The following is a 14,814-nucleotide window of genomic DNA, read 5'->3' as shown; positions in this document are numbered from 1 at the left end:
CAAATTTAAGAGTACTATTTTGGGGTGCCTGAGTGGCTCAGTCAGTTAAGCAACTGACTTCGGCTTAGGTCATGATCTTGAGGTTCATGAGTTTGAGCCCCGCATCAGTCTCTGTGCTGACAGCTCAGAGCCTGGAGCCTGCTTCCGATTCTGTGACTCCCTCTCTCTCTTCCCCTCCCCTGCTTGCTCTCTCTCTCTCTCTCTCTCTCTCTCAAAAATGAATAAACATTAAAAAAAATTTTAAGAGTATTATTTTGTATTAGTTTTTGTTTGTTTTTTAGTATTGCTGCTTTTTTTTTTTTTTTGCTGAGTGAACTGCACATAAAATGAACCATTGCATTTATTTATTTATTTATAAATTATATTTTATTTTGAGAAAGAGAGAATGTGCATGGGAGTGAGGGAGGGGCAGAGAGAAGAGACAGAATTCCAAGCAGGCTCCGCACTGTCAGCACAGAGCCCTACTTGGGGCTCGATCTCACGAACCGAGAGATCATGACCTGAGCCAAAACCAAGTCGGATGCTTAACTGACTGAGCCACCCAGGCGCCCCTAAAATGAACCATTTTCAAGTGAAGTATTCAGTGGCATTGAATGTATTCACAAAGTTGTATAACTGCCACCTCTATCTAGTTCCAAAATATTGTCATCACCCCAAAGGGAAACCTCATTCCCATTAAGCAATTAGGGTACTGGGGTTTTACTCAACAACACCTATGCCCTTTTCATTTCTACTCCAATATGCTGTGAACTTGGAAACTAGAACACCAGGCTTTCTAGGTCTCTATTGAAATAGGACTGGCTAGGTGCTGTGTACAGAGCTCAGGGCCTCCATTAGCAACATTCCGGAGCATGAGTTTAATTCCACTGACACATGACAATCATTTTTAGCTACGTAAGGAGCTCCCCACTCCCTCAACACTTCACGCTTTGACATAATTGAGGTCATTTAATACATGTGACTTATGGAAGTATTTATCCGTATGTTCAGCAAGAGAAATGTACAGAGCACCTACATGTTACCATAGCATTTTCATACTGCTCATGACAGGCTTCCACATGGGAACACAGGAGGTGGAGAGCGGCCCTGGGAAGCCCTCTCACTCAGTGGCCCCCAACCTGGTCCACAGGCACCAGAATCACCTGGTGACAGATTTTTTATTTTTTATTTTTTATTTATTTTTTTTTTAATTTTTTTTTTCAACGTTTATTTATTTTTGGGACAGAGAGAGACAGAGCATGAACGGGGGAGGGGCAGAGAGAGAGGGAGACACAGAATCGGAAACAGGCTCCAGGCTCTGAGCCATCAGCCCAGAGCCTGACGCGGGGCTCGAACTCACGGACCGCGAGATCGTGACCTGGCTGAAGTCGGACGCCTAACCGACTGCGCCACCCAGGCGCCCCGTGACAGATTTTTTAAAAGCAGGTATGGATCCCCATCCTGGACACATTGCATCAATATCTCCCAGGGTGGGGCCCAGGACTCTTTTTTTAAAAAACGTTCGTTCACCGAATAGAGGCGCCTGGGTGACTTGGTTTGTTAAGCGTCCGACTCTTGGTTTCCACTCTGGTCACGATCCCACGGTTTTGTGAGGTTGAGTGCTACCAGTGCAGAGCCTGCTTGGGAGTCTCTGTCTCTGTCTCCGTCTCCGTCTCTCTCTGCCCCTCCCCAATTTGTGCACATGTTCTTTCCCTCAAAATAAATAAACATTTTTTAAAAACAAAATGTTCACCAAATAATTCTACTACAGCTACTATGCTATTTGAATCACCCGTCTGGCCGGCTCTTTCTGTCCTGCATTTTACGTTTAAAGATGAAGGTCATTGTCCCACGGCCGCATGTGGGTGATCAGTGGCGCCCGGCAGCTCAGCAGCCAGCTTACCCGTGAAGGCCACGGAGAGCGGCAGCATCAGGACGGCAAAGAGCACAAAAGCAAAGCAGGGGGCAAGGAGGAGGAGCGGGAGCTGGGTTGGAAACACACAGACCCTTTCCTTGCCTTCGCGCTGCGATTTCCTTATGCATCTGCGAGGCCCAACCTTCTGGCAAGTCGGCAGATGGCAGGAGGTCACTCAACGAGAAGGGGGGAGGTGCAAGCCAGGACTTGCCTCTCTGAGAGAGCTGAATGTCTCTGATGCTCGTGCTGCCGACTCTAAGACCCACATTTCCTGCACCACCTCTCTAAAGTCTGACGGCTTCTAGGAAAGGAGTTTATAAACTGCTGCTCTGCCAGTGCCAGGAAGCCAGAAGCCACCGGCATGCGCTGAGCCAGGCAGGATCAGCCCTGTGCTTCCTGGGAGCCCAGACCTGCTGCAGATGGTTCTTCCCTTCCCTGCCTCAGATTCGCTGACAACCTGATTTATCACTTCCAGAATTTGCTTCACGAAGTCTTTTTCCCTTTCCATTCATTTGGCCCCATGTCCCACAGAATATGATACGAGATGGTCTCCTAAAACTTCTCACTGACACACAGTGGAAGAGAGCTCTTAACTGCTTGGGGCTTTGCTTCCTGTTTGTACCACCGGGAAGGGACGGAGACACAGCCTGGGTCCAGTCCTGGCTCCGTCACTCATTCGTCATGTGGCTTCGGGAAAATTAGATGGCCTTCTGGGGTCTCACATTCCTCTTCTGTAAAATGCATTAGCAGACGCACACCCCAGCTCAGTTTACAGCCACTATTATGATCAGGCAATTCTTTCCCCTTGTTACTTCTTGGTTTCCCCATCTGTTAAATGGCTTGCACATACAGGTTTTGTTTAGACATCTTTTTTGTTAATTATGAATTTGAATGCCTTTTGGGGAGGCCTACACCCCAGTCCCTGCTTTTAAATTTTAGACAGCATTACACATCCCGCTAGGTTCCAATGCCAGCCCCAAGAGCAGAGACAGAATCTCTGAGTGGATATCATGGTAGCCTTCTTAGCATTCTCTCCTTCCTCTCTAGGCAATCACCCCAGTTTTTCTTTTGGTCTCCACACCTGTCCACATCCCCATTCTCCTATGTAGTTCATGTGCTCTGGCACAAGCTGACTCCACCATGGACTTTGGAGAAGGGCATGAAATTTAGCCCTAAATTAATCAGCAGAGTAGTTCTCATTGGGCATCTGGTGGGTAAGCTCATGATTCATTTTGAGCCAAGCATACCCAAGGGGAGAAGAAAAAAAAGCCTTCTCACTCTTCAGACAGAACTTCGAAAAATACGATTTCTCTCCCTCCCTCGCCAATGGTGTGCAAGCGCCGTGCTCTAAGGGCTGTTGGCCGCCATCTTGCCACCATGAAGGGGAGGCAGCCTGAGAATGACACGTGGAAGGCAAAAAGGAGAGGCAAGAAGAAACTAGGTCTTCAAAGGCATTTGTCACCCACTGAATCACACACCCATGAAGCTAACCTATTTCTGGACTTTCCCTTGATACGAACCAATAGATCCTCTGTATTATTTAAGCCAGTTTGAGTTGGATTTTCTCTTACTTACACTGAACCCTCTGTAATTAGTTTCATCTACAAGGCCCATTCCAGTTTCAGATTATCAAAGACCACAGGTTGATTTGTGAATCCCAGTCGTCTCAGGAGGAGAAAATTGCTGAGACTCACCCCACCAAACCGGAAACTCCACTACTACACGCCCTGGAAGAGCAGGGTCCTGCCCGTCCCCTTCCTGCCAATCAATCTTGACCTTCACCTCCAGGAAATGTGGAGGATGACAGGCATGTGGGAGTGATCTGCCCGGATGTTCACTTCTCCCTTCAAACTGCCCCTCCCTGAATGAGTGTAACACTGCCCACCAGAGCTGGCTTTTCACAGATGTGCAGCCCGTGCAGTGACACGGTGCCCTGTGCTTGGGGGGCAATTGCATTTGGCTTAACACTCTCCTGCTGCAGTCTTGAATTTCTTAATGAATTTATCTTTGAACTTGTATTTTGCAAACGTAGTCTAATGGGACAGTCGAGCCTGCGTGTGAGAAGATACGTGCCACGCGCGTCTGCCACTCTTGCTGCCGCATTCTTGAATTTTGCTGGGCCCACGAGGTGTCAGCAAGACTCCAAATGAATACAAGGTAAGCATATTACAAGGAAGCAGGGGCACTGACCACCCTGAGGGCCACATTTCCCATTTGAACGAGAACTTGCCTCAAAGGCAGTCAGAGGCCGTGGTGTTCTAAGAAACACAAATGGCCAAGGAATCCTGTCACTTCCTTTCTTCCCCGGGTGGCCTCCCTCGGTGGCCAGCCGTTTCTCACCAACATGATGACACACAAGGAAAGGGACAGTCAGGGCCATTCCTAGTTCCTTTGCCATTCAGTTCTACCTCACTCATCACAGAGAGTTTTGGTAAAAAGCATCCATGATCAAGAAGCGAAATGAAAATAATCATGGTAGTTTCGCGTAGTGTTTCTGCTGTTTTCTGGCAAAAACAAAGTACCTAAGACCTAGGTAACACGAATGTGTGATTTTGGTGATTCTACATGTGAGTCAGATGCCCTTTGCATTTATAGCTGTCATTAAACAATATTAAGGTGAATGGTAACATTTATGCTAATCATTTAAAATTGTTAATGAAGTGTATTTTATTTTTGTTTACTTAAAACAACATTAAATAGGAAATTAAAAATACAACGACAAATCAAAAGAGGTTGCTGAAGAAAGGATAAAGCTTTATGCACAGTACCCTAAACAGAGTTTTTTCCCTGCCTTTTGGACAAGGTGCTCGGCATTTTCATTTTGCAACCGGGCCTTGCAAATTATGTAGCTGGCTCTGTTGACTACAGGGGACACAGCGTTGCTGACAGTGTGCCCAGTTAAAGAGAGAGTTTCAGGAAATCTAGCCACATCTGTTTTAATTCCTGGTATAAGGTGGAGGTCAAGGAATAAACTACTTGCTGGGAAGTGGTAGGAAAGCAAGAAGCTGAAGCATCCCATCTCTATTTCTGGCCTTGAGCTTGTTAGCTGGATGATAAAGTGATTGACATCCCAGAAAACCCTTCACTGTGCTGCAGGCTTATGACAGATGGCATCACCCGGCCATGTGTGTAATCCAGGTGTTGTGTTCAGTGACACAGAGACGTGGGGCAGCCCCAGAGGAGGCCCCTGCCGCACAAGCTTCCTACCTCCAAGCGAGTCAGGGAGAGAAGGCTCGGGCCAGAGCATCCCTAACGACAGCCCAGAGGAGAGCATGGTGAGCCTCCAGCTGGAGCCAGACCACTGGCGACCACATCTCACTCCAGGCCCACAGCAGGTTGTGTGAACTGCAGGGCCCCTGAACCCTGAGGGTTCAATGATCTCATTTAAAACACGATAAGGGGTGCCTGGGTGGCTCATTCAGTTAAGCCTCTGACTTCAGTTCAGGTCATGATCTCACAGTCTGTGAGGTCGAGCCCCATGTAAGGCTCTGTGCTGACAGCTCTGAGCCTGGAGCCTGCTTTGCATTGTCTCACTATCTCTCTGCTCCAACCCTGTTTGCATGCACTCTCTCTCTCTCTCCCTCCCCCCCACTCAGAAAATGAGTAAACATTAAAAAAAATTAAAAAAAAAATAAAATACGATAATAATTATAGGACTTGGCTAACAGATCTGCTAAAATGATTGTGTCATAACCCATGTAAGGCACGAAACACAAGGTCTGCTGCATGATAAACATGGGTGTTAGCCATTATCATTATCATCACTATTATCATTATTTTTTTTTTCAACGTTTATTTATTTTTGGGACAGAGAGAGACAGAGCATGAACAGGGGAGGGGCAGAGAGAGAGGGAGACACAGAATCGGAAACAGGCTCCAGGCTCTGAGCCATCAGCCCAGAGCCGGACGCGGGGCTCGAACTCCCGGACCGCGAGATCGTGACCTGGCTGAAGTTGGACGCTCAACCGACTGCGCCACCCAGGCGCCCCATCACTACTATCATTATTAAGGATGTGTGACTTCCCTTTGATTTCAGACCCCGCCTAGAGATCAAATGGGGAACTGGGAAAACAGCTGTGAGGGAGGCCCTATGGTTCCCACGGACTCTGATGAGCTGAGCAGGGACAGTCTTAAACCTAGAGCTCCCTGGAATCAGGCCGTGCCCCAGCCCTGTCTGCAGCACCACTGTCTGGGTCTGAGGCTCAAACCCACTCAGCCTCAGAGACATCATTCTCAGGTTCTCTGAGAACTCTGGCTACAAAATCACAATCCCCACCGGCAGGACCTGGGAATCTGTGTTTGAAACCAGCGGCCCCCAGAGATGGTGAAGTAGGCCGTCCACATGCCATCTTGCACGTGAGCTAGGCTGGCGATATTTCTGCCAGGCCTTCCTTACAGCCCGGTTGCTCAGGGCAGTGTGAGGTGTGGGGCTGTGGGGTTTCACCGAGATGAGTAATTAGCAGTGAACAGCACGGGGGCTTCTTTACCACTTGGACCAGCCACGCCACAGTCAGGAATCAGAAACCCGCACCTCTCCCCCGATCTCTCCCTGGGGGGGCTGGTTCCACAGTCGTGGGTCATCAGGGCTGAGCTGAAACAGGCTGAGCTCCCTGGTGACCTTGCCTGGGCCAGGATGGCAGTGTGACAGCAGTGACTGCCACTGATAAATACTGCAATGCATTTGAGCTTACTAAGCACTGGTTGCAGTGTGGCTCAGCCCGCTGCATCCTGGGTTCTGATCAAATGAGTCTCTATCAAGTCCATTGCAAAGAGCTCAGTGACAGAGCTCAATCAACTGAGAGTCCCAAAGGAGAAAGTCATCCAGAGTTACAGCAATGTGGGAGGACGTCAGAATCAGAAGGTTGGAGCCAAACCATTCTTTATGCCAAAAGCACAAATAAACTGCCTCCTGACTTAGTGAGGACTATGAAGAGGAGGGCAGTGTCCCAGTTAGCCAGCTCAGCGTTCTTGCTCACACCTTGAAGTGGGTTTAACCCCGCTGCTCCCACCATCGCTGGTTAGAGACGAGGGAGTGCCCGGCTGTGGGTCAAAGTAGGCAGCCAGAAGCACTCAAAGCATTTTTAAAAGGGGTAATCTTGATGGGAAAAGTGGGCACGCTCAGCTTCGTTGTTCTCAAGGATCTCCAGAGCCTGTTTCCCTTGAGTAGCAAGTGTATCCCCTGCTCTCTTGCTTCAAGCGGAATAGTTCAACACAGGAATTGAGACTAAAACCAGGTAGTTTTTCTCTGCAACGCCACCTTTCAGGGGTCCCACTGACTATCCAATGCCCAGCAGGCAAGTGACAAAGGGCGCAGGAGGATGACCTCTTTTCTCCCAACTGCCCTCCCAACTTCCCTAGATCCATAAAGGCACCAAACCCCGTCCCCTATGCCACTTCTGGTACAGTCAGCATCCTGTCTCTGCCTCGTCTTTCCCATCTGTCCCTCTTCCCCTGCTATGTAAGCACCTGCTGCATCCTCTCACCTGGCCTGTTTTGCAGCTACCCCCTCACCCCCAGAGGTAATGGCCCCTAGCCGCTTGTAGGAGGTGGCATTTTGGCATTTTGGCATTCAAAGCACTGCCTGCTTTGAACGGGGATGGACTTCATTACCAATATTCAAAATGGCCACGATCAGCCACACCAGCACAGATCTCACAGCCTCACAAGGGAGATGAGAGGCGTACCCGAGGAGTGAAACAAATGTGTGTGTGACAGAGGCCACGAGTGGTGCACGGAGCAGCAAGCAGCCCAGAGGAAGAGAGTCCCCAGGAAATCGAGGAACGCTTCCAGGAGAAGGCTATTTGGCCCTGGTGTTAATGGCTGGGTAGGGTTTTGAAAGGCTGAGCTGTGGACAGATGGCTTTTCAAGTCAAAGGGAAGACCCTGGAGGAAACAAAAGATTCAAGTACAAGACGCTCACGGTGGTTTTGGGGAGTGGCAGCTCGGCGAGTTTAGCTGAATGCAGGTGGTTCGTAGCAAGACGAATGAGAGATGAGGTTGGAAGGAGATGTTGAGAATAGGGGGTATTTGGATTTTATTAGGAAGATAGAGGGAGTTGTTTGTAGGATTTGGAGCTGGGGTGACACAGTCAAAGTCAAACCACTGGAAAAAGGATGGGGCCATGGCGATGGGGCAGAGAGAGCAGGCGAGAGGCTGAGCTGTGGTCTAGCCTGGTGAGCAACCAAAGGTGCAGATGGGACAGGACCTTGAGTACCAGTGAGGTGTGGGCATGAAGGGAAGAAAGGAACAGAAAATGACTCCAGTGCTGTGCTTGGGCGACAAGGATGGTGGTGGCATTGACAGAGATGCGAGGACAGAAAGACGGGGAGCTTTTGGGAAAGAACATGTGTTTGGTTCAGAATTCACTGCCTTTAACGTGCCAGGTGACCGTGTCGGCATCTGTGAGCCCAGAGCCCCAGGACTTTCTGAAACCACCCCCGTTGCCCACATTCTTGACTTCCCCAAGGTTCAAGGCTTCCAGGTGTTCATGTAACGGGGTGAATTGGTAAGAAGCACTGGGCCGACAGATGTCAGAATCTCTTTCTCCGGCAAGGGTGGCGACTTGGAGTTTCCAGTGTGTGGGGCAGCAGTTCCATGGGGCTGTCCCAAAGGAAAAGGATGGAGCCCCGATCGGGAGAGCATTGGGGGGGGAGGGGCAGGGCAGCCCTCCTAAGCCCATGAGAAATGGAGTTTTTGATGGAACCTGTGGCTGGTGGCCCTCTTCCTGGAAGCTTCCAGAGAGAATTACAGGGAGCACCTAGAAGGGGGCACCAGACCCCCAGCCTTGTAAAGATCCCAATGGCCCAAGCCTGACGCCAGTGCTGGCTCCATGCAAAGACAGCGTGCTGCTGGGAACAGGGGGAAACAAGGGGTTCCTGGTTTGTGCAGGAAACAAGGGGTCTGGGTGCAGGAAAGTGGAAACCCCCCTTGTCTGGAAATGACGATGCCCTTTCTTCCAAGACAAGCATTTTCTGCTCCTAAGCTGTGTGTCCTTAAAGCTACCTCTACCGGGAGAGCCCCTTTTAAAAGTTGCACAAGGGGGCTGAATAGGCTAATAATGGCCTTGTCCAGAGAGGGGAAGCATTCTGTGCTCCAACCCCCCAAAAGAGGGATCCCCCTCAACTCCTACAAACTGAATTCCTGTGTGACTGAAATGCTCAAGATTGATTTTCTTGCTAGTGTGGCAAGTAGGAAACTGAAGTCAGATTAATTTCATCCAGAAGGAGAGAAGTTTTTAAGTTTTAAAAAGTACACTGAAAATAACACAACACAACATAACGTGCTATTTCTCATAGCCAGAACTGTCGAATAAAATTGCCACTCGACATTCAGCACACTGAGTATTGTGAGCCTCCCTCCACCTCGCTGAGGGGATGCATACACCCAGGGTCACAGTTCTTTGGGTCCAGTTGCAGGCTGGAAGCCATCTCTCCTGGTGTCCCTCCTGAGTCTGTGCTTTGTTGGCCCCTTTTCATCTGCTATCTCTGTGTGGAGCTAAAAGCACTTCCCAGGATGCCCTGACAAGTGCAAATGACCTGGGTTCACTACACTCATTGCATTTAATTGAGTTATCCTGTGATGGCTAGAGGCCGGCCACACATACCGCACATGCATTCATCAAGATTTCATTGCTTCCCAGATATTAAATTCGTCCTCCAGGCCGGTGTCAGGGCACAGGGAAGCAAATGTACGGGAGCAGAGTGAACTTGATGGAAAAGAATATATAAGATGGGAGGTAGGGGCGCCTGCATGGCTCAGTTGGTTAAGCATCTGACTTCAGTTCAGGTCATGAGCTCATGGTTCGTGGGTTTGAGTCCTGCATCGGGCTCTGTGCTGACAGCTCAGAGCCTGGAGCCTGCTTCGGATTCTGTGTCTCCCTCTCTCTCTGCTCCTCCCCTGCTTGTACTCTCTCTCTCTCTCTCTCTCTCAAAAATAAATAAACATTTAAAAAAATTTTAAATAGAACATTCCTCACTTTGAATTTGTCAGATGTCCCTTTGTGTTTAGATTGAGGTGGTCCATTCTTGGCCAGATTGCTGCATTGGTGACGTTAATCTTGAACCTCGAAGTGTTTCCCAATTTTCCCGCTGCATAATTACTATTTTTTCTCTCCCTTCTACCCAATAAAGAGTCTATGGAAGGATGCTAAAACATTGCGAGCATCCTATGGGTCACCAAAATTTCCTCTTCCAATGGAGATTCTTACCCAATCCAATCTTTTTGTTTTATGTTTATTTATTTTCAGAGAGAGAGAGAGAGAGCGAGCAAATGAGGAAGGGGCAGAGAGAATCCCAAGCAGGCTCTATAGCCCAATGTGGGGCTTGAACTCACGAACCATGAGATCATGACCTGAGCTGAAGTCAGTTGCTTAACTGACTGAGCCACCCAGGCGCCCCTTGTCCGATCCAATCTTTACCTAAGAGGGCAGGTGGGATATAGGAGAGATCTGGGTGGAGAGGTGCACTTTTGGGAGCCCCAGGGAACAAAGGGAGCCTAGTTTCCAGGGAAGCTGAGACATTTTTTGTCTGGCTGCATTTTCCAGGGTAACAAGTCAGAAAGCAAGAGATGACACAAAAGGTGAGGAGGGCTTAGCTTACAAAGCGTCTTTTGGGTGATCTGAAGTCCTGCGGGAATGGGGAGTCACCAAGCAGGGAGAGACCTCCCTGGCCGTGTGTGGAGTGTGTGCAGAGGGGACCAGGCAGGGGACGGGGGAGCACACAGGAGGTCCTGCCACGGTCCGGGATGAAGACAGCGTTGTTCACAGAACAAAAAGTGAAAGCTCAGGGATCGAGGAGACCACAGGTGGAGGAGGGCCAACCAAAGCCTTTCTAGCGCCCTTCAAGGGCACTTGAAGAGCTGATGGCCCAGACCAGGGGACTTGCGGTACAACGTGGAAACACCCTTTTCTGGGAAACCCTGAGAGTGACACCTCCTCTCTTGACAACTTGGCCTCGCTGTCAGGGCTCTCACTGCAAGAATGGGTAGGGATGTGTGTGGAGAGGTAGGGTGGGAGTGAACTTCGGGAGAACATAGAACTATTGTTCTATGGCTAAAGGCGTTGCCTCTTCCGGAGGCCAGCGAACCTACCTGTGTGTTTTCATTCCTGCCAGAGCATCAGAGCCTCTGGGCAGAGGCTCCAGCACCATGGTGGGTGTGCTCCAGTGGGGGAAGGTGCCGTAGCCCCCAGAGCCATCCCGGGGAGTAAAATGTCAGGTTGTGCTTGAGGAGGATGAGGTGGGACCGGATACATCAGCTAGAGGAGAAGGTGGTTCATTCATTCCCCCGTCTAGTCATCCCGTGGACAGCTGCTGTGTTCCTACTACGTGCCAGGCCCTGCTGGAGGTGTGGGGATGCAGCAGTGAACCAGACAGCCCGCGAGGAAAGGGGTGTGGGGAGCTGGAGATAGTACCTGGCTATCCACATGTCAATAGCACTGTAGCTGAGCACCCGTCGTTGTCCCCTCTACCTTAGTCTGCTCTGCCTACTGACTGCTGCCTCTGGGTAGAATTGCTCTAAGATTTTACAGACTGTGAATAAAGGGAACCTTGTGGAAAGGCTTAAACAACATATCTCACCATGAGGTGAATGCTTTCATCCCAAGGAAACTCAAAGCTTGGGACTTGCATTCAGAATATTCCAAATGTCATGATACAGCCTGGGCCTTCTGTAACATGGTCCAGCCCCTTGGGACACAGGGGGCTCCAGCAGGGGGTGGGTGGGGGGGAAAGTCCAATTTGGTAAGGAGAGACGGTGCGTGGGCACAAGGAAAAGCTACTCCAAATGCAAAGGCAATTGTTCCACACCTCCCTGCCATGTCTCCCAGCTCCAATGCCATTATACATTGGTTGTTATCAGTGACCCCATTCACGCAAACATTTTTTTGAACACATAATTATATTGAAAACACATTCTGTGTACTATAGAAAACTAAAGTTTAATACATAAGGAGTAGAACTAGGAGGTACTAGCAGAGGGCAGGACACTGAGCCAAGCACAGAGCAGCCACATGGGTCACTTGCTCACAGGCTCTATCACATGACCAACAAGTCATGGGATCCCAGAGCCCCAAATCCTTCAAAACTAGGACATTTCTCAGGGCTGTGACTCACCGTTGCTGGCGATTTTCTAAATGCATCGATGACACTCCTTCTCCAGACCTCCTGGCATTGTTCTCTCTCTGCTGACAGAGATCTGGGGATCAAAACGTGATTTTTTAGAAAGGCTATGGCAGGGTTTACTCAGCACCGATTAGCCACCACCATGCGCACTGTCTGTGCCTGCACGGTGGCCTCAGTCAGCCTGGGATTTGGGGTGCCCGCTTCCGTGCTGGTCTCATGGCAGCTGTGGCCTTGTTAGCCGTTATCTGGCGGGTAGGGAAAGCGCCTCTCATTTCAGGAATGAGGGAATCAAGCTCAGAGAGGGTAAGAGGCTTGCCCACTGATGCCCAGCTGGGAAGATACAGGGTCGGGAGGGTGAGATGGTAATAGCTATCACTCTCCTAGGAGCCGTCATATGTCTGGTGTTGTGTTAGCTCTTTAGAGACAAATTCTCATATTTAATCCCCACAACGATCCTGTCTGGGAAATAGCGTTAACTCTAGTTTACAGAAGGTGTCTCGGGGACCCAGAGACGCTAAGACTGACTGTAAAGCCAGAGCTGACAACTGGCAGCATCTACCCAGGACCCAGGTATACCGACAGAGCTGGAGTCCTTCCCGCTTCACACACACATCACTGCTCTGCATTGTAACACTACTTACTCCCTGAGGGCCCAAGGACAAAGGGTAACCACAGACTTGACCATAGTTCTTGGGACTGAGACCCAAGAAGCCTGTATCCCATCCCAGCCTCACCGGGGGCTTGCCATGGTCTGAGCAATTTGGTTGACCCGATGAGAAAGGTCTCCCTTTCCTTGGAAGAAGTATGTGTTAATTTTACTTATTTTTTAAAAATGTGTTGGGGCACCTGGGTGGCTCAGTCAGTTAAGCGTCTGACTTCAGCTCAGGTCATGATCTCACAGTTTGTGAGTTCAAGCCCCACACGGGGCTCTGTGCTGACCGGTCAGAGCCTGGAGCCTGCTTCAGATTCTGTCTCCCTTTCTCTCTGGCCCCTCCCCCACTCGCACTCTGTCTCTCTCTCAAAAATAAATAAACATTAAAAAATTTTTAAAAATGTGTTTATGTATGTGTTTTTTTAAGATTTTATTTTTATTTATTTATTTATTTATTTATTTATTTATTTATTTATTTATTTATCGAGAGAAAGAGAGTACGAGAGAGAGCAGGGGAGGGGCAGAGAGGGGAAGAGAAAGAATCCCACGCAGGTTCTGCACTGCCAGGACCGAGCCTGACGCAGGGCTCAAACTCACGAACCCTGACGCAGTGACCTGAGCCAAAGTCAGATACTTAACCAGATGAGCCCCCCAGGCGCCCCAAAGATTTTATTTTTCAGTAATCGCTGCACTCAACATGGAGCCAGAACCTACAGCCCTGAGGTCCAGAGTCACATGCTCTACTGACTGAGCCAGCCAGGCACCTCAGTATAGCCATTAATTTTATAATACCCAATAAAATTCCAACCAATCATGTAAGACAGCAAGTTCCCCTGCCCAGGAGAATGATGTCACCCTGTAAAGACATTAAGGGGAACGGTTGTGGGGTGGGGCAGATTTCTGTTCCTTTCGCCTGAAGCCTGGTTATGGGCAGTTGTACAATTTTCTACTTGGGAGGAGTTTTTGTTGCTCGGCAGACTTTGGTCTCTGGGAGGGCTGGCTGACCCAGGCGGGATACAAAAGACAGGGTGCTAACAAAAAGTGTCTCCAGGAACCTGTACTGAACGGGCACAGCTCCATTTGCAGGCATGCTCTGGGACGGGCAAGGTGGGTGCAGGGGAGCGGGAGACACAGGCTTCCAGTCACGGAATGAGTAAGTCACGGGGATCAAAGGCACTGCTTCAGGGAACACAGCCAGTGTTATTGTAACAGTGTCAGATGGTGACAGATGGTCGCTACACCTGTAGCGAGAGCCCCCCGGTGCAGCGTATCGACTTGTTGAATCACGATGCAGTACACCTGCAACTAATGGAACATTGTGTGTCAGCTCTACTCACACAAAGAGAAAATTAATGTTCAGGAAACAAATCAAACAAAATCAAACCTCATCAGTGCTAGTCACGCCGCGGTTCGCAGGCCGGGGGAGCAGGGCATCTTGGCAGTATTCCGCGCAGCCCTCCTGGGAGGAAAGACCTTCACTCAGGGGAAGCTGGCAGTGACAGGTGGGTATTTGCAGCGCGGGGACAGAGGTGGAAATGATGGCTAAGAAGCAGGGCCGCCTGAAGCTGTTGTTCACTGTGATTTACTCCACTGCCATCGCTCGGCGGGAGCCTGCTGGCAGGAGGCCACCCGGGCAGGCAGCGCTTTCTCTGGCAGCGTCTCTCCCCCGCTGATCCTCTGCTAACTCTCGGGCTGGGTGATTGAGCCAGCGCTTCCAGCTCCGGGGATTACGATGAGATATGGGGCTTTTATTCCCCATCACTTTGCTTCGGGGACGTGTCACACTCAAAACCTGGCCTGACACAATCCCCTTCGTGGCAAGTAGGAATCAACGTGACAGGGGACGGGGGGTCTCAAACCAGAGGCAGAGCACTGATGCGCTGCCCCGGTCCCCCACTTTGCTACCTCATTTCATCCGCCGGCCCCCCAGGAGGCAGGCACGCCCCATGTTACAGGAAGAACCGAGATTCACACCGTTTGTACGTTCAAAGTCACTCAGCCGGTGAGCAGGAGAGCTGGCATCTGAAATGAGACCTCCGTGACTGTCCGAAGCCTGGTCTCGGTGACCTCCAAGCCCACGGTCTCTCCCCCTCCTCACCACAGAGCAGGAGGAAAGGTGCGGACACCTAGAAAGAAAGGCTCCCCAGCGTG

General features: G+C 50.0%; 1 protein-coding gene and 1 long non-coding RNA gene across 2 annotated transcripts in view; one reads left to right on the top strand and one right to left on the bottom strand.

Annotated features, from left to right (window-relative positions):
• The window catches only part of DHRS12 (dehydrogenase/reductase 12), a 72,973-nt gene extending 58,492 nt beyond the window's left edge, over positions 1-14,481 (bottom strand). Inside the window, exons 1-2 of the mRNA XM_040448339.1 lie at positions 14,048-14,481; positions 12,003-12,084 (exon numbers count right to left, since the gene is read on the bottom strand). Coding sequence (XP_040304273.1) covers positions 12,003-12,084; positions 14,048-14,052 — 87 coding nt within the window. The 5' untranslated portion in view covers positions 14,053-14,481. The remainder of the gene's footprint in view (positions 1-12,002; positions 12,085-14,047) is intronic.
• The window catches only part of LOC121012910 (uncharacterized), a 52,887-nt gene that overhangs the window by 22,215 nt on the left and 15,858 nt on the right, over positions 1-14,814 (top strand). The window contains exon 2 of the long non-coding RNA XR_005782397.1: positions 3,927-4,051. This is a non-coding gene — a long non-coding RNA (uncharacterized LOC121012910). The remainder of the gene's footprint in view (positions 1-3,926; positions 4,052-14,814) is intronic.

This window comes from Herpailurus yagouaroundi, unplaced genomic scaffold (assembly GCF_014898765.1).
Source record: "Herpailurus yagouaroundi ecotype Mexico unplaced genomic scaffold, PumYag 197, whole genome shotgun sequence".
NCBI lineage: Eukaryota > Metazoa > Chordata > Mammalia > Carnivora > Felidae > Herpailurus > Herpailurus yagouaroundi.
Note: the sequence above shows the minus strand (reverse complement) of the source record. Positions and strands in the feature narration are given on the sequence as shown.